General features: G+C 40.9%; 1 protein-coding gene across 1 annotated transcript in view; it reads left to right on the top strand.

The window, feature by feature from the left end:
* The window catches only part of mdfi (MyoD family inhibitor), a 32,590-nt gene extending 19,588 nt beyond the window's left edge, over nt 1-13,002 (top strand). Inside the window, exons 4-5 of the mRNA XM_088921353.1 lie at nt 8,088-8,339; nt 8,925-13,002. Of these exons, the coding sequence (XP_088777479.1) occupies nt 8,088-8,339; nt 8,925-9,178 (506 nt within the window). The 3' untranslated portion in view covers nt 9,179-13,002. The remainder of the gene's footprint in view (nt 1-8,087; nt 8,340-8,924) is intronic.
* The last annotated feature ends 7,707 nt before the right edge of the window (nt 13,003-20,709 follow it).

Here is a 20,709-nt window from a genome sequence, read left to right as displayed (position 1 = left end):
TTCCTCGTTCCACTTGATATTTAAGAGAACATTTATTCAATCTTCGCCGGGGCCTTAAGCTTCGTTCCTGACATCTTTCATTCATTAATTATCACACTTCAGAAGGAGCCTGTCAAGGGAAATAAACTTCTTAAAAACCCATCCTTGAATCACTAGTCTGAAATTCTCTGATTAGAGTTTTCATCACTCCAGATTGTCATTGAAATGAGGCTTGATGGGGATTAAGGGTTATTCTATTGCCCAGGCACGTCCAGAGCTGCAGTCCTCTCATTTAAAAGCACAGGCCCGGGCCACACTGGAAATCTCGCCTTTGGTGGTTAAAGAACGTTGCCATTAAATTCTCTCTCATCCCTGGTAAATTTGCACGGTAATTTTGCCTAAGTATATTTTACAAAAAGCACTAGACACTTATCATTTATTTACTGTTTTTTTTTCCACAATCTGAAGGTGTTGGAAAGCCTGCGGTTTTCCTGAGAAAACCTGCCTGATTGTGCTGTTTTTTTGTGTAGAAATCCACAGTACAAAGGCATGGCGCCAGCTCAGGGACATTGGAAATAAGAGAAGGACAGCTATTTTCTGCTTACAGATTTTTCAAAGCATTTGATTTTCTTTGCTGTTAGACTAACACTATCTCCCGAGCAGAATAGGAACAGCAGTCCAGTTTTTGCAGATCGCTCTTTTGAACTGTAGTAAAATGTAGCTTTGGTATCCATTGTGAGTTAAGGATTGATGGTGTCGATGTGACATTTCTGTGAAACTTCCTGTTGTGCTAGCTCTCCCTATTCTTGTTTATAAGCAGTCACCCTAGGATTTACTGTGACTTACAATTGCAGCTCAGGAGATGATGGGGTGTCAGTCTCTCAGTCTCCAGTCTCTAGGCTGCCAGTGTCAAGAGAGCTCTGAAAAGGAAGAAGGGGGGCAGGCAGCTGTGTGACTCATCCTCTTCCCCAGCTGGTGCCACACCTCACGCTCAAGGGCACTTTATTCAGGAGGCCGAGACACAGCGAGCGCCATTCTGACACACCGCAGTCTCCAAGCTGTCCTGGTATTTCAGCACCACATGCACGGCTGTTTGCGGTTGCCTAGTTTTTTTGTACATAAGTGTGTTTATTTTTTCTGTACATTTTATTTCTAACTACCAGGAGGTGGTTGATTATGCCTTTATATAGCTACGCATATACCCTCTCTCATTCCCACTTCATTTCAATAAACTGTTCCAGAAATGCATACTTGTCAAAACCTATATAAAGGGAAATAAATGAGGATGTGTAATAACGCTGCACTGATTTAACATGAGTCTTTAATGAACTTCACAGCTGGGTGCAACACAAAATTGCTTCCCCTGTCCACTTCCTGCTGCTGGTTTTTTTTCTGGAATATGCAGTTGTCATGCCAGCAAGTAATTTAGGGAAGAGCAACAACAGATGAATGTATGCTGTGGGATATGGACATGGTCAAGAAAGATGTGGAAAATCGTCGGGCCATGGACTACATTGGTTTGCGCTTTCAGTGGAGCTCAAAAGCATTGTTCTTGCGCGACGGGCCCACGTTGCTTGCTGTGCTGTGTGCGTGTGTGGTTGAAAGCTGGCACGGAGGGCATGTTTTAGTGCTGTTGTCTGCCCTCGCCTCCCTGTGGAGACGGCACTGCCTGTTTGAACACATGGTCTGCCTGCCACATGCCCTGGAGACCTAATGCTGCTGCTGCTTGCTTGTTTACTGCTGAAACACGCAGAAGAAAAAAAAGTTCACCTTTTTTGTAGGCCAGCTGTACAAAGAGTGAAGAAGGATTAACTCTGCTCTTTCCAGTGTGGTCTACAAATAGTTTGGCCAGAATATTAGTTACTGTATTTGAGCGGGGAGCTACCTTGGTGTGTGTCACCTGCAAAGACACATGTAAAGGTTAATATTCCAGGCTGAAAAGCAGAAAGGAGAAATGTACTGTAGTATTTCAGCTGTTGAGCCTTCTTCAGGAGTCAAGAGACAAGCTGTACCATCATTTTAATTGCTATTAGTTATTAAGTTAGTTGTTTACTTAATTTCAAGATTAAGTAAATTGATTTGATTACTTAAATCTTGAAATATTGATTATCTAGAAATCAATATAGATTAACTATTTTATGTAGCAGCTTTATTAAACTTTGCTCCTTTTATATGACTCCCTCAGAACTATTTGTTTCCAATTGTTCAACTCTATACTGTCATTGTTACAGCCGACATTTTACTACCTTAATTTTTTATTAAAAAATCTTTTCATTCGATGTGCTCAAGTATGAAAACACCAGCATCTGGTTATAGATTTTTATTTCTGCCGTTGAGTTACTAAATTTCTTATCAGACGTCTGTTAAAGTATTGGTAAACACTAGAAATTATTTTTTAAAAAAGCTTGAATGCAAACTGCGGTTTCCGTAAAACTGGTTCTTATTAGAGTATACAGCCATAATTGGGGGCTTCTAATTGTAAGTTTTTACTTCTTAAAATGAAAAGGCTGAAGCTGTATTTTATGGTCTGTTTCACTCCGAGATCTGTGCTTTTTATGAGCTTATGCAGTGCATTCCGAGCTGGCTATCCCGGAATTCTGGTGTGACAAGTTTTCCCAAGATTTTTTTAATTCTAAATTGCCCAATTCTATTCCTTTTCACATCCTCGCCATTCTCAGTCGCCAATTACTAGTTACCGTCAATTGTCGATCATTCGATGACCAATCATCCGGTTTCCAAAATTTTCCATTTTTCCTGGGTGTGATCCAGATAACGTCTATCACACAGTATTTACAAACTATTTAATTTCTCATTACTAAATGTGATGTATTGTACATGGCATCAAACAAGCTGAAGTAATGAGTAATTGAGCAGTTTCCTCAATACTCTCCTTGAAACATGTATGTTGTCTATTTGCATGTTCTAAAGCTCTCCGTGCTTTATTTATTATATTTTTATACCGTTAACAACTTCAAACAACTAAACATACACAGTACCCAAGAACACAGTTCTAAAAGAATGTGCAAAAATACGCTACTGCAGAAACGTCGATGCTGTGAACCCTGCCCTCCCCCCCGGGGAACCTGACAGTCGATCAGTTCTGGCCGCCTCTGGCCGCCTGGCGTCTGCGCGGGAGAGGGAGGGGGGACATGCGCGTGCTCGGCTGACCCCTCCCTGTTTCCTGCGCTGCAGGTTCACAGTCCCGCGCTCGCAGCGCGGCCCCTGTCCGCTGCAGCAGTGAGGCGGCTCGCGTGGGAGGGGTTTGTTGCCGGATGCTGCTGGCAGAAAGGGCAGCTTGGATTCTAGCATACTGGACACCGTGATTCTAAAAATGTGCATCCCCATGTCAGATTAATAAGGGCTGGTGCGACTGTTTTTACCTTTTCAAGATAAAGTGCAGGTCATCTGCTGCTAATAGCTCAACTAGTCATCTTTCTTTTCCAGGTTAATCTGTTTCTTGAAATCACAAGGTTTAGGATAGTTAGTTTTGAGTCTTTGTGCTGTGATTCATAGGAAGAGCTTTGTCAGCCTTAAACTCTTAGAAATACGTGGTAATATGAGGAAATACGTGGCGTAGGAAGTGGGCATTTTTTAACTCAGCGAGCTGACTTTAAGTCACAGTTCATCAATGTTGTTGGAAACGTTTTTTAACACAATTCTAGATTTAAAATACAGAATAATAAGAAAAGCATCTGATTAACTCTTAAGTAACGTGGCTCTACATGGCTTGCAGGGATTTGCATATCCTGCCTCTCTTTTTGATCACTAGACAGAGTTCTTCTCCCAAAGTGAAAAGTGTATCCCCAAAAAACTGAATCTCAGCCACGTTCAAGATGCACACTCTGCAAAGAATGAAAAGAACAGCTTGAGTTTCAATTAATTGTAGCAGAATCATTACTCTGAGTTTCATTTATTATTGAAAACGGTATAAAACTGATGTTATGTACTGTATCTGATAGAGCCTTAAATGTGCTTATTTTGTAAATAAAAATCATTTCACAACCTAATACCATCAGAATATTCAATATAGGTGCAGTAACACCTGCCATACAGCCTATAAGTATTGTACAACAATGGAAACGAGAGTACAGTACATACAAAAGTAGTTCTTTCTTTTTTTTTTGCACAAAACCAATCAATCAAGCCATAAAGGGTTAAATTTAGCAGTGCAGGTCTGTGCTCTTGCTGTCTTTGGGGTTCCTGTTGTGCTGCAGGGGCTCTCTCCAGATTTTGAACTGCAAGATTGGCATTGATCTGCGATCACAGCGAAAGCCAGACCCTTCCTTCAAAGCCCAGGCCGTCTCGCTGGGGTGTCTTTAAACAAGAATGCAATACAAGAGATTGCTCATTTCCCACTCTTCAGATGAAGATGGCGAAAAAGCAGTAAATGTGAAATACAACCCTTTTCCCTTTTTGTAAAAAGAATTGCTGAACTAAATCATGCTAACCTTTTGGGATATATATCTGTGGCTGTTCATAAAACCATGAATTACAGTTGGAACAGTTTAGCAGTGTACTAGAATGGAGTGCTTTAGAGATGCCTATGCTTTGATTGGATTATCGATGCCTCTTTTACTTTTTTCAAGGCTGTTAAATTCATTTGAAACTTATAATGAATTATTTGCAGCAATTTGTAAACTTCCAAGCTCAGATTAACCCTGTGACCACACATAAATCTCTCATAGGCTATCGTTGTTGATTTAACTATTTCTGAGTGTGCACAAAGTTCAAGAAAATACCTGAATGTACTGGGAAAATGTGCTGTCTGTGGTATTTCATTTGGATTTTTTTTTTATTGCATTCAGCCAAGAAAAAAGCGTATTATTTTCTTCCCATCTGATTAGTGTTGGTCCAGCAGAGAAACGTGCCGTATGAGATGCATCTGACTTCTGCCAAAGTCGGCTTCGTGAGCTGGTTTGTGTTTGTGGAGGAAACACTGAGATGCTTGGAGGTTCTGAAGCCACAGAGAGACAGTGTCTGCATTTCAGAGCTCAACCACCTTCCCCAGCCCTTTCACAAGCACACCTGATGGAGAGAAGGTTTAATATTTATATCACTGAGGGCCCATCTGATGCACTGGAAACTTTTGTTTGTTTGTTTTTTTAAAAAGTAGGTTTAAGTCACAATATGATAAATGGCACAGAGAAGCACATTTGTTCTTTTGAGTCCAATTTCTCTGTCCATCAGCTTCTCGAATAGCTGGTTTTAGTTTGCGGTTTGGGTTTCAGCTTCCACAGGATTATGCAGGATTTTTCTATGGGCTCCTATTCCTTAATTTTTTGCAGTGTTGAACATTGCATACTCCTGCTTTCCCGCAGTAGAACAAGGCAAAGACTGTTCAGGCCTCCCGCAGAGCACGGCATGGTTTGTATTGGAAGAGGCTGTCCTCGTTTTCATTTTGTTGCTTTCTTAATGAAATAAAGACTCACGGGAGTCTTGAGTTGACTGTGAAAAGGGAGAGAGGTAGGTGGAAGGTTTAGGCAAGAAAAAAACAGGAGAAAGGATTTAGAAAGGAACAGGAGAGGAAAGGAAATCGTTGGGAAGGCAGCAGACTCTCTCATCTGTTGTTGTGTCACGGTCCAGACGTGAGAGATCATTGTGGGTCAGCATTGCGCCTTGTGGAAGCAGATATGGTAAACAGATGGTCTCTCCTTAATGCGCAGTCCCAGCTGAATCCTAAAAGCAGTTTCCCAGAACTTTTCAACTTAAACACAAGTAAATCTAACCATTGTTTCAGCGTACCTGGCATCTCTGTCCTCTGGTTAAAACAGGATACCCTCCTTCATAAATTCAAAAAAGATGTCCTTTTGACAAAACAGACATCATTTATTGCCGCCTGAAGAAAGGCCTGCTATGATGGGCTCAGTGAGCTGACAGGATGGTGTTCTTACCCACAGGGCTCCAATGCAGAAACCTAGGTACAGAATGAAAACGAAAGCTGAATGGGGACCCTCGGATCCATAAGCTCCTGACAACCAAACATGTTCGATGGGCCTAATGGCCTCCTGTTGTCTGTCCTTTCCTACGTTCTTGTAACAGATCTCTTTGGAAGTCTGTTTTTCTACTTTTTGTAGAATCTGGGTGGCACTGTTTTAAGGAGTTTATCACATGGTTGACTAGTTGTGATTTATCAGCTAGAAAACTGAAATATTTACAGGGTAGGAGAGTTAGAAAAATGTGCATGCACCTCAAGATCCAACCTTACGAATGAGAGCGGAGCATTTGGCCCCTCTAGCCTGTTTCAGTGACCTGTGAGGTCATTGTTCCTAGGATCTCAACCACACATTTCTAAAAAGATACCAGGAATCAGCTTAAACACTGTGGCTGGGCAGCTTCCATACTCTTACAACCCAGTGTGTTGAGAAGTGCCCCCTGTTCTCAGTTTGAGATGCCCAGAGTCTTCATTTGTGTACTACTTGATTCATGTTTTTGTGTTCATTTTGAAGTAATCTGTTGAGTTGTCTATTAGTGCTGCTGAGTACATTTAAGGACAAATGTATTTGGAATACTTGTATTAGGTCCCCTCATGGTCTTCTCTGTTCAAGGTCCATTTCCTTCAGCCTGCTAGTAAAGAACTTTACCTTTTTAGCCCAAGAATGTATCTGGTTGCTGTTCTCTGGGCTGATTTCAGAGCAGCAATCTTTTCTGGTGTCATGGTGACCCTAACTCTACACACAGTAATATTCTAAATTACAATTTTTATAAATAAAAATGTTATTCTAAAATATTCTGTCCTTTAACTGCCCTAACATTTTGAGTGGCTTTTTAATTCCTTCCTACATTGTCAACAAGATTTAAAGGATGTGTCAACATAAACACTTAAGCCCTTTTCACAAGTAGCCCCTGATTATCATCTCAGCCTGCTTTTCAATCTGCATGTACTGTAAAACCCTACACTTATCTACATTAAATTTGATCAGGTGTATGCCTAGTTTTATATTAATGTAAATCTTTTTGAATTTCATTTGCTGCTTCTAAACTGTTTGCTTATCCTCCTTATCCTTATCCTTATCCTTATCCTCCTTATCCTCGCAAAATTGGCGATTCTGAAATCAAAGTCTTTTAAATGTTCAATTAAGAGCAGCACTGGTTCAGGTACATGTCCCTGCAGTATCCACTAATCACATCTGGAGTATTCTGCCCTTATCTGAACTATTTACGGACTAAATCTCAATCCAAGTTCTTGTTTTTCTGGAATGCCTGCCACCTATAATTTGAGAAGTAATCTTTGATCAAAAGCCTTCTGAAAATGCAAATAAACCTTATCATGTGTTCTGTGTGTATCTGTTGCTGTTGTTGCTTGTTCACAGAGCTGTAACAAGTTGGTTAGGCTGTCTGTTCCTTCCAGTCTATGTCTATTGAGTTTATAATTACAGTAAACCGCTGGTTTAACAGACTGATGGGGGGGAAGGGGTTTCCATTATGGCCGAATGTCTGTTAAATCATGAATTACATTTTTTCAGCCCAAAAACAAATGGTTATCAAATCAAATCAAAGTCTATTTATCAAATGCAAGAATCTATATACAGTATACTGTACTACTGTATATATATTATTCCTTGATCTTTCAAATTATTCTTTTAACAATTGCAATCAACACAGTCAATGTAAAAATTGTAAAAAAAAGTAACATAAATATACAAGCTCTTTGTTTTATGTGCCGTAAATATACCGTGTAAAATTCAATAAAGCATAGGAAACAAACAAAAAAAAAACATGCATTGTAAGCAAATGACCAACCACTACAGGGCACCACTATTATTCTTGTTCCATATTATTTCAGCCTGCATAATACTTAGATTTACCTTATTATATTTATATTTGTGTATTTAACAGAGCTTTTGTGTGTCAGTGTGTGCCCTGCAATGGACTGGTGTCCTGTCCAGGGGGTACCCTGCTTTGCACCTGGTGCTTGCTGGGATAGGCTCCAGCTCTCCCACGGACCTGTATTGGATAAAGCAGTTAGAAAATGGATGGATTGGTTTCTTCGCAGGTATTTCTAAGCATGTCGCACCGAACGGGCACCTGGCGTGACAACGAGGCGCACACCCACCCGTTGTGTCCGTCCACTAATGTAGCGCCTCACCTGTGGCCTTTCCTCTCGGCAGGCCAGCCTCAGGCCTCTCCCTTTAGTCCCGCGCTGGACAGCTTGGCTCCGGAGACGCCCTGCCTGCTGCACAACGGCGGCCAGCGCCCCCCGCCCCCCCAGAAGAACGGGAGCCCGCAGGGGCGGCCGGCCGCGCCCCGGAAGCCACACGGGAAGCTGCAGTCCCACCCCTCCCTCAGCAGCCAGAGCAGCAAGAGGAGCAAAAGCAGCTCCAAGTCTGCCAGCTCCCAGATCCCCATCGAAGCAGAGGATGGTAAGTTGGAGGTCGTGTGACAAGACTGCCGCTCTCGCCTCTCTCGGCACAGACCCTGCAGCATGGCTGGTTTATCCTTTACTTCTTCGCCCCGGACACCATTCTGTTGAAATAATACTGATCATTTGTCTTCCTACTGTAAGGAAAACAGTATTACAGTGCAAAAGCCATAATTGTATATTTACTGAGTATTACATGATAATCTTTCAATTTCACTGTAAAATACTTTGAGCATGGTTTCATTGTAATTACAGTACAATAAAATTAATGGCATGGTTATTTTGATAATAACATCATCATTCTGTTTTGCTGAAGAGAGACCATTACTTTTCTTTTTATTTCTTTTTTTACTGTAGAGACAATAACACAACGACAGTAATTACATGGTTGATATGGCCCTGTAAAATATAGTGATACCCATTTCTCATTTCTAGTCCCATGGACGGTCACAGTCAATGCCATGTGTCCCCCTCAATTATTTGGGACTTGTACTCTTTAATATTCCTGCAGCTATTAAGTGACCATGGATAAAAGCGAGTGACTTCACGTGGTTTTCTGTCCACCATGTCCCCTGTTTGATCCCAGATTGCTGTGTCCACTGCATCCTGGCCTGCCTGTTCTGCGAATTCCTCACGCTGTGCAACATCGTGCTGGACTGCACCACCTGCGGCTCCTGCGCCTCCGACGACTCCTGCTTCTGCTGCTGCTGCGGGTCGGAGGAGTGCGGCGACTGCGACCTGCCCTGCGACATGGACTGCGGCATCATCGACGCCTGCTGCGAGTCGGCCGACTGCCTGGAGATCTGCATGGAGTGCTGCGGCCTCTGCTTCTCCTCGTGACCCCCGGGCCCCGGAGTGCTGGAGACTGCGAGGAAACAGCAGGCGAGTTCGGCTGCCTGGAGAAGGCCATGAGGAAACCTCTGTGGGGCCAAGGGCCGGGCCACTGGAAGACTGGCTGACTTCAGAGGACACAAGGCTCCTGAACCTGTTGCCTCTCAACCTGTCGTGCTGCTGTGTGAAATCCCAAGGCCGCCCCTTCCCCTTCTCGCTGTGCCATTCAATCTGTACGATGTAGATCACAGTTAGAACAAACCCTTTCGGTGTGCAGTGGCTGGACTGTTCTGAAGGGCTAATCTTCAACCATGGTTTTTGACCGTTTCGCAAAGAGCGTAGGGTAAGAAACTTATTTTTACCCACCGAGATCATAAAACACGAAACAGCTGTTGATATTTTTAAGGAGCAATATAATATTAAGAGGCAAAGAAGACAGGGTCTAAGCATTTATTAATGTAAAAAAAGGAACTATGAAAGAAAATATTTTCAATGAAATGAGCGATAAAATCTGGTTGCTCAACATTGTGCTTTAAATTAATGTCTAAAAAGAGACTGGCTCAATTACTGTGGACAGCAGCAACAGAACTTCACTGTATATCCCTGCTTTTGTAATTGAAAGAGTTATAAGTAATGGGAGAGTTCTCATTTAGCTAGAAAACAGGAGAATAGAGTAGGGAACTAAACCTGTAATGTTATGTTTAGCTGCTGAATGCTTATATATATTATCATAAAAAACGTTTAATATATAAATTTATACCTGTAACACAAGGTTTTTTTATATATGGTCTTTTCATACATGTGTAAAAAGACATTTGTTTTAGTTCAAGATCTTCCATGTCCTAGATCATATGAAAATATTTTATTACATATTTTTTAAAAAGAAATTTCATGATGCTGGAAAGGCTTAGAGGAAACTGTCACACAATTTGGGTGGACAGACAGGCAACTGGAAAAATATGCTTAATTTTACTTTTGAGTATAAAACTGTCACCTTTACAGGTGAAGCTGTGTCGTGTGTGGACCTGTAATATACAAAAGCAATGTACATTAAGAGATTTCAGTGCACTGAAGGCGCTAGATGCAGTGTTTATGATCCAAAATTGAGTTTACTTTATTTCAGCAGGCGGAGAGTAAAATAGTATTGGTAACTTAACTGTTGTCACTTCAAGCTCAACGATGACAACTGTGCACGTTCTGTATCAATAGACTGCAAATGCTTGTGTAGCCACTGCCTTGAGTGGCTAAACAAGTATACCTAAATCAGTGTTAAGATAGCAGCTATACTGCAGCCACTAATTCAAGGGAAACAGTGTTGATTTCTGAAAAGCTGAACCAAACATACTTTCAAGCTCCTTCCTAGAAATGGGTCAACAGTTAGGAACAAGGACTTGACTTCTTTTCATGTGGGAGAAAGGAAAGAGAGATGAACTACTCAACAAAAGAGAATCCTATCAGTTAAAATACTGTACATGAACAGATCCCATCAGTCTGAGGTGGGATTATAGTACTCGTTAGACCTGAAAATCTACATTATAGAGACATTTCAGTAAATAATGTGTTAGCAGCCTAGTAGAAGAGAACCATCAATAAAGTAACAGTATACAAAAGTCTTAGCTTTTTAGAGAGCAATAAAAAGGTTTAATCTGTTCAGATCATTTATTCCATTTGCTGGAGAGATGCATTCTGTAATTACTAAGACTACTGACCTCTGCTATGTCAGAACCTTGACTTAGATTTACAGGACATGCTGTACATTGAGCCAGAGTGAAGTATAGTGACAGATTGTCCCTTTAGGTTACTGGGGACACCACTGCAATGTATAACTTAGGGAAATGCTCAATCCGAACAGGCAAGCTTGAGCAGTGATACAGAGCAACAATGGCTCAAATAGTTCAATAACTTTAAAAAAGCTTCAAGCCATTACACGTTTCATTAAGAATACTTTTGCAGTTAGGATATAAAGGCACCGAAAGAATAAAGCTTTTGTTTCTGGCACAATTTATATGACTTTGAAACTGAGGCACTCATAAAATGTTTTTCACAAGTCTTATTAAAATAGAAACAGTTGCTATAGAGCAGGGGGTGTCAGGCTCGGTTCCTGGAGTTCCCAGTGTCCTCTGGTTCCACCCGAATTCCATAACATAGTGGAGCATAATTATAATATTTCTAACCTGGCTCCAAAGTCAAAAGTAAAGCTCCAAAGTTTTAAAAGAAAGTGTACTTTTAATTAAGAAAATCAAGTTAATGTTAAGTAGTCCATAGTAGACCATAAGAAACATTCTATATGTGTCCATGTAAGAGAATAGCTGGGTGAATTGTTGGATTGATAACTCAGATTGGAATAAAAACCCAGAAGTCACCAGGCCCTCCAGGGACTCAACCTGACATCCCTGCTGAAGAGGTTTAGCCTTTAAACATTGTTTGTGAGCTCTGCTGCAAAGCATGAAGTGACCAGGGCTGAGCCTGTGAGAAGCTGCTTATGTGCACCATTATGCAAAGATGTGCGAGACTGCATTCAGGCCAGAATAAATACTTATCAGCAATATTCGAACTTCTGCAGGTGGAAATGCAGAAGAGTTTTGAGTTCTAGAAATGAATACAAGTGTGGCCTTGGGTAGCCTTTATCATGCCTCTCAATAGCTCAGCCCACTGTTTTCATCTGCACTTCAGAAATGTTTTAAGAGAACAACAGAAATATAAATGTGATGCTTTTGGGACAAATACCAGGCTCTTCACATTTTATTTGCAGTGCTGATGTTTTAGTTTTTGCTTGACATATTTCAATCTTGTTGACAGTTTCTGAAAGAGATTTAATCCTGTTCTTCACCAGGGTCAGCACAGCCTAAATCTTTCCTAATTTGCCTAAGAGAGGAAGCTCTTTTTAAACAAGTTCCCAGCTTCTGAAGAGCAAGTGCAGATAAGTCCCATTTTTGTCTAGCAAAAGGGAAATGACTTGACCTTTTAACCATCCGAATAGAAATTTTAATCTTCTGAGAAAAGGAAGGCAGAAAATGAGAAAGAAAGAATCCCTTAAGTACAATAATTTATAATTATAACCTTTAAAGTCCTGAAACATTTTTTTTAAATGAAGGTCTATGGTAAAACTGCACAAAAAAAAAATCAAATGCAATAAGACTGACGCCGGTGACTTTGTATTGAAAATGCTGTTTGAAATGAGATTGGAACGTCAGACGAAGTGTTGAACGGGTCTTGTGTGTGATAAATGCACACTATACTGCTCGGTTCACCAGGCAGCTGCGGTCTAAATGACAAAGTCCCCTGACGGGAAGAGACGCGCATCCTCTTCTTCTGGCTCCTGCCGTTTCATTGCTGCGAGATTCAGGCTGGCTCCCTAAAACACATCATCTCCAAACATCCCTTTGTCCTAAGCTCTATAACATCAACCTGTGTCCCCAGATCCTTGCTCCATTGCGGTAGAGCTTTTGGAAGACAACTTGTGGAGCAGAGCTTTAAGCAAGGACACCACAAATCCAGACTGTGCTTTAAAAAATAATGTGAAAACACAAGCACTCTTTGGAAGTCGAAAGAGAAATGATCAGACTGGAGTCAATGCAATAGTGTATTATTTTTTATTTTCATGTGCAATCAAAAATGTAATGAATTAATGGAGTATGTGTTAAACCAAAGCTTTGCAGGGCTTATTCTGTAGATTTATGTTCTAAAGACTTAGGTTTGATTTGTTGCTCTGCTAGGATGTAAATTTTATGGTACAAACAATTTAACATTTGATATTCTGTGCCTCACCTGCTGTGTCCTAAAACACAGGACTATGACAGATGACTTGATATTAAAAATGCATTGTTATTTAATTTGGCAGCCTGTTTTCCTTTTTTCCATTTTTTTCAGTTTTTGATGTCAGTGTGTTTCTTTGTCAGGCTGTTCTAATTGCCTTTTAAATTGCCCTTTATTATGGCATCATTACGAGTGTGAACATATCTGGGACAAGTACTATAAACAACATTAATATCTTATGTACTGTATTCCATGCTTGTGAAATCCTGCTCCAGCTTGTGAGGTATGGGCAATATTAAGTATGTAGCTACAACAAAAAGAGTTTGCTTTTTTGCCAAATAGTGTGTTGCAAGAAATGCGACTAAGCTCTTTGAATGACTGTGCTTAACAAAGTGCATTTATATTTGGTATCAATTTACTTTAATGAGGCAAAAACACTATCATAATTGTTTAATAAACACTACACAACACCACAGAGCAACATCCATAATCCTTTACAACCATTTGTGTGAATGACATTACAGTCACACGGTTATTTGTAATTATTCTTATCGACGCACAGAATCAGCTGAAAGCTAAGAGCACATCTCCAGGCAGAGGGAAGGTGGAAATGATGGAAAGAGACAACACTGTCAGAGCTGACGTACTTTCTGCAAATGCAGTTCAGTAACAGTATAGTGTTAACAGTAATAAGTTTTTACAGTTCCAATGTAGAATAGAAACGCAACAATTTACAAAATCATTTAATTACCACACAGTGCTAGACAGAGCAATAATTTATTCCTACAGTATAGTGCCTAAATGTAGGCTTATTTTGCTCCAATGTTTCAGTTTAGTATTATTCACTCATTGCCACGTGAAAACAAATGTCTGCCCTTAAGAAAGCTACATGTGCCAACTTGATTCTCTGAATTGCAGTGTATTGAATGAAGACAGGATGTAAATATTGTTTCATGGTCTTTCTATTTGAAGGCTTGGATACAGAATTCACTATCAAGGGGGAAATAAATAGATATTTCCTGCGCTGAATGTTGAAACCTAAGGAAAGCTGATTATGCAGGAAACCATCAGTTAGGAGTGCAGCACTCTTTTCAGGACTCGACACAAGGGTTGTTCAGTGACACCAAAAATAATTTTGCCCCTCGCTCCTCACTAGCACAGTTGTTTTGACACTGTAGCTGTGGTTTAGATAAACAATCTGGAAGAAACAATAGCCTCACATCCAAAAGATGAAGCAGATCCTGTTTTCAGCTCTCTTCCTGGATTTCTGTTTCAAGCTGCTGCCAAGTCCTTTAAGCCAGCTGTGGATCACTGTTGGTGGGCCTCACCTACAGTACCATTATGCAATGACAGGCACAGAGGTTAAACAGTCTTTCTATTCAAAGGATTTATACATTCTCAAGGAGAGCCCACTCCATAGAAATGGCTCATAAACATTATAGTAAGATAAAGGTCTATCAGAACACTGCAAACAGAACACATCATAACACACCCTGAATGACACCCCTGAAGTGCAGCATCCACTTCAGTGACACATGGCTGCCATTCTGTGCCAGCGCCCCACTACAGCAGAGCAGGAGAAGAAGTGAGAAATTATAATTTGGCTGGAGATTACTTTTTATTAAGATTACTGAAGTAGAGACCAACCCAAGGTGGAATTTAGCCAGGACACCAGAGTTAACACTCCTATCCTAAAAGCCTGCACGGGTACAATGACGATGTAGTCAGGACCGTGATCAATGTCTTGTCCAAAGGACAGCTCCTCTGGAGAATAACGTCCAGTGGACACTATATTTCAGTGCAAAGCGTGCCACCTACATTTCCATCATCACCACTTACAGCAGCAACCTCGTTTTCCTTAGAGTTCGCCCATCCCAGTACTGCCCTGCTGAGCTGCTGAGATCTGACGAGACCAGCCTGTGAGGTGGCAGTTCTACCACCAGAACTTGTGACTTTTTTCCAGCGTGGGAATCTGAGATGTCTTGACCGTCTTCTAAAGATGTCTTGTGCCTCTCCTTCTACCTTCGCAACAGGTGCCCCTTACCTTGGAGTCTGGTCTTTAAAATAGACTCCAAGGTAAGAGGAGAGCTTGCAGCATGGGCAGGACTGAGTTCCTTGCAGGATTTATTGAAATCGTCTGGGGAAATGAAGGAGCCCGACACCAGTTTGTCTGTGGTGCCACTGTACATGGTCACCCAGGAATAACAAAGGCAGGTATGTTATTCCTGTAACACAGCAGAGCACTTCAATGAGCACTGCATCTCTCTCGATGTGCTCCACACTTCACTGACCTTACACTGCACCCACTGACGGCACTTCACTGACCTTACAGATTCTTTCCGTTAACTGCTGCTTTTCTTCAAGTAAACCGTAACATGCATGCCTGAAATACAGTTGAACAGAATGTCAAAATCTTTTTTTAATCTCTTCTGCATTATAGCTTTATAATAAACTGAACTTCAAATGGGTTATTACTGGAATGCGACTGCTATATAATTCTGTTTTATTATTATTAATATTTTCAAGAAAACTGCATTTCAGCATCTGTTCTTTAATTTAAAAGTCACTAAATGAGGCCGAGCAGAATGAACAGCTGCGCAGGCTAGCTCGTGAGAAATTGAAATTGAAAAAAAAAAAGAAGAAACGCGTAAAGGAACAGCTGTAAAAAGCGCAAGGCAATTTTGCGCACACTCGAAACGGAAGACCGGAGTGAGACGTTTTGTCTCCAACTTGGAGGCTCACCGCCCTGGACCAGCGGCCGTGTCTCTGAATGTACACGGGCCCATGCAGCACCGTTTCTACGGCAGTCTTCACCAGCACCCACTCATCCCGCTACCCCAGAAGAGTGACACATTGTAGCCTGGTGGGGCGCCCCAGTGAAGTTGCAGTCTTGGTTGCCAATCCGTCTCGCCTGCTCACAGGCAACCCAACCCGGGAGACATGTTCCTCAGCTGCCCAGCTAGAATTACGGTTCCAGCTGTACTGGAGGCTATGCGTTTACCTGAAACCGCTGATTTGTCCGTTTCTGTTTGATAGACACCTGGAATTGTAGGGAAAAGACACTGGTAGAGATCGCGCTAACTGGCTTTTTCTACACATATGACCATGGGGTTTTGACGTCAACAGCCTGGTAAATGTTTCCATAATGTATTACATGTTAAAAGCGCAAATCAGTATTAAGAAAATAAATGTATGGGTTTATTTTAATGTACGAGTTCTATATTAAAAACTACGTTACCGTTCATGTTAAGGGTTAACTCAGCTGCAAGTCTCAGCACTTGAGAACGAAGAAGAAAAACTAAGTGCATTATGTTTTCATGCAGCACAGTGCAAATTTATAGTTTTGTTTCAAATGGGCTGCCAAACTCTTTTTGAAACAAAGCCAGTTTGGGTCAGTTTAACGATGTGCGCTCATGAACTGGGAGCTAGGGAGCAGCCACTCTGTTGGTCTTTACGAGATCCCTCCCTCGGTATCGGCCTCGCATGAATTTTAATAACCGGTCCCCCCCCCCCCTCTCGCCTCCGACCGCGCCGGCGCGCCCCGCGGGCAAACGCGGGCTCGTCAGGAGCGGAGATCGCACCCAGTTGAAATTTGATATAGTCTCCCCCAAAGGTCAAGTCTAACAATTGCACGGGGTCGTGGCAAACCTTGGACAATGTGGCGATTCTTGTTCTACCCGGAGAGAGTTATTCTGAACAATCAAGTGTCACGTCCACTGACAGCTGCATCTGTTTTGAAGTGGGGCTTGTTGAAAAGTGTTTCTCTTTTTTTTTTTCTATGCCTTCCCTTGGAAATTCTCATATACTCGACAGGAACGGAGGACAAGCAGCTATTGAATATTAACTATGAAATTACAAAGACCACATTATAATAGAGGTGAGGAGGTCACCAGCTGTGATGAAAATCATAAATTAATACCCTCGACATGAAACGAGACTTGCCTTTGGCTTTCAAAATTTCTGCCTTTCCTTTCTTCAGTAATAAAAGGTGATAAACGCAGGGCAAAGCTCCTGTTTTATTAATGCTGAGGCCGAGGGAATGCAAGAATAGCACGAAATCTCTGGATTTTTTTTTACAATCTCTTTAACATTGCGACAGCGTTGCTCATAGTAATATAGAATCAGCCCTGCATAACCTTTAATAAACTCATTCTAAACCGAATTGTAAAGGGATGCTACGCTTTATCTGTAAAGATTCTTATTAAGATCGTATTCGAATATCTTAATGTGTTGACAACAAAGGGTCTTCTTCAATGGACATGCGGTGTACTTGGATCCCTCCCTGTTGCTTATAGTTGGAGCAGAACAGTTCTGATTTTAATTTCAGTTTCAGGTCAAACGAAAACAAAACCATAGCTGTGCAGAAATCTTGCCTGGGGTGAGCACTTAAGTTTTTCAAGGGACCCTGATTGTGAGAGACAAATTGCACCAGCCCCGGAACTGAGTTTTAATTATGCTTGTTATAAAACAGGCTACCTTAAAGCCAAACTGGGAAAGACCAATTGTCAGGGGAATGTCTAATTAAAACATTGGTCTTGCAATTTACAATAGCCTTTGGTACCCATTTACGAACAATGTAAATTCACATTTTTTGGTGGCCTGCGGAAAGACACCTGGGAAGCCATGTTGACAGTGGCTGAGTACAGGTGTGAACCAGCCTGATGACACAGCCAGGACAGGTGAGTATGTCACACTGAAGGCCAGCACTGAAAATCTTCTGTATGAGGCAAAAACTGACAGCAACTAACACAGTGAATGTGCTTTTCTGTTTTTTTGTATCCTTAGAAAATATTCAGTGCTGCATTTAATCTAGACACTTCTAAAAACTTACGTTAGATAAACCGCAATAAAGTACATGTTCATTAGTTTTAAACAGTTATAATCGGGAGCTATGCTGTTCTTCTAGTCACATACAAATACACTAGTTTGTCAATGAATAGAATAAACCAGCTTTTTATTGTGGCAAAGACTCATTGAAAACAACCTGTGATGACTGACTATGCTTTCTCTTGCACAATAAAATGAGATGATCCTGAAATCTTTCACCCGCTAGCAATCAAGGAAAAAATGTGCTGAAGACTCCCCTTTCACTTATAATTTTTCTCATGTTCTAATTTAAACACTCTCTTTGAATGCAGAGTTTAAACCAAGGGATATTACAGTATATCAGAAACTGTATAATGCACTCGTAAAAACTACTTTAAAATATGGTGTACAATTTTAGTCCCCATGTTACAAAATGGATATTACTGATCTGGATTCACGGAATGTATTACCCTGACAGAGGCCTACATTCCAAATATCTGATTATATTTAGACCTCAACAGAGAAACCTACGGAATGACCTGCTGCAAATATTCACAATTGTAAGATGTTATTCACAGAGACGACCCTTTGCACTTTTTCAGCAGCAGTGGCAGAACACGCACCAGAGGACACAGATGGAAACTAAGGGAGTCATGTCATGCTTTAAGACATGGACTGAATGACCTCCTCCCGTCTGTAAGCTTTCAATGCCATGATTAAAGCAATGTGAGCACTGACAGCTTAAATTCTAGCATTAAAACAAACAAATCCAGAAAGTAAGGTTATAATTGAAGACCTCTTCTTGTATTCATCATTCTTTGCATTGGTATGTCTGGAGTTTATATATACACACACTTAGTGGCTTGCTAGCTAGATCCTTTGTATTTAAGTGGTTACTGGCAATCTGGAATTGTGTAATTATGGTTCAAAATGCAATGTTTAAAATACTTTCACCACAATCACAAAACCTACATATTCAGATGAGCCAGAGATAGGGATAGATGCTTTCAGGATTAAGGAACTATTTATTTTCATTTATTACTGTTTTCAGATTGGCTTTGCACTGCGAGTTCCATTTATGTCCTTAGTTCAATTTTTTTTTTCATTACCAACTCTGACGTAGAGCGCTGGTTTAAATAAAAAAAGGACAAAATAATTTCACAAGGTACTGAGGAGGAATGAACTCTGCAATGTAACGATTTCTTTAAAAAAAGAAATGTGAACTCCATCTATTAAGAGAGAATGTCACAAGATTGTTATCCTCTGTCGAACAGAAACAGCTTGACTTCAGCACAGTTATCCTGCCTGCGTGACACAGACATTCCACCAAACAGAAACAACCAAGCCTGCCCAACAGCAAAGGCTCACCCTATTCATCCCCTCCTTCTCATTCTCAAACTCAGCATTGGAAATATTCTCAATTTACCTTGTGACTGTGACTCAGTAGACAACTGGAGTCATAAAGTTAGAATAATCTGCTCGCAGGCAGAGAGATCTGCAGGATATTGGCGCAAGTCGAGATGCATGAACTAATATTTAAAATGAAATGCACATGGCAACATCAGCTTCCCAAACTAACTGTGCCGCCCTCTCCTCTGTCAAGTCATGTCTTCCGCTGTATCTGTAGGCCCACCTGGTCTGTGATAAACCCTACAGATTTATTTAGTATAAAAGTGTGTGCAATGCAAAACATCTTTTCAATCACCCATCTTAAAAAGTACGCGTGACAATAAAACTCTTAAAACAACAACTGTGCTAAAACGCGAACACATGTGAACACATTCTGGTTATTCATGTCCGAACTCTAGAGTTATGAAAGCCTTTAAACGTCCTCTCCTTTCATCTGGGAAAGTTGTCTACATTTACTGGACAGTGGCAAGCACACGTTTCAGAGCTTTCAGCAGAGTGAAGTGTAAATCAAGCTTGTATGAATTGTACAATATTTTCTGAAAAACACAGAGAAGGTCATGTAAGAGAAACATGCCAATTTGAAGTACTATGTTACTGATCTCTACATTGTTAGCTCATCTTAAAAACCCAAAGAGTTAAAGGAGCAAAACAAAAATGGCAGACATTTGCCAAAATGTGATTGTTGAGAAAAGATACAGAAATACAAACCCCCATAGACACACAGACACTAGAGCTAAACCATTTTGCAAAGCCAGCAGATTTTTTGTTTAGCATAAATCTGTTTTTGAGACAGTTTCATGAGTCACCAACTAGGTGGGAAGTGTGCCAGACTTCTACTACAATGAAACATCTTGTCTGCCCACATGAAAGCAACAGGGCTCTTTACAGAGAGCCCACAGAAAGCCTGCTTCTAAACCCTCACCGTATCAAATACACAAAGTGGAGCGGCTTCCAACACATCAACACACGAGGACGGACACACAAATGCACTCAAACGTTAGCTTGGAAATAAAAAGTAACAGCTCAGAAAGTAAGCTTGCTGTCTGTTTCAGCGCTCTGCAGTTTTAAGTCTGCCGCATGGACCAATTTGGGAAGTTAGTGGGGATTGCTCAAAAGAGTTTACAGGCACAGCCACAGAAACCATTAAAATACGTGAAAACAAGTCTGAATTTAATAGCATTCATGTTTGTAGCTTTGTAGTTTTTGGGACCTGTGCAAGGTAAGACATTCCTTTGTCAGACCAGACAGCAACCAGAAACAAGCAGAACTGCAAGTACCAAAACTATAAAAAGCACTAAGCGCTGAAAGGAACTACTGGTTCCAAGATGCTTTTGCTGGACTTCAAATGCCTCTCAGTATTTGCACACACTGCTTTTAATATTTTGCTTCATGCACAGAAATACATAAACACTCTAGAGTCACTAGGGAATAAGGAGAAAATACTGTAAGTGTGGTAAAAGATTATTAATGGAAATCATCCACAGCTCAAATATTAGGGAAATCAGTGTGCCAACAGGGCACAGTTTGCCTAGAATGTTGTTTTTTTTTAAAGAAACTGAATTCCCCCA

This window comes from Atractosteus spatula, chromosome 7, assembly GCF_055471065.1.
Source record: "Atractosteus spatula isolate fAtrSpa1 chromosome 7, fAtrSpa1.hap1, whole genome shotgun sequence".
NCBI lineage: Eukaryota > Metazoa > Chordata > Actinopteri > Semionotiformes > Lepisosteidae > Atractosteus > Atractosteus spatula.
This window is presented reverse-complemented; position numbering and strand designations above follow the sequence as displayed.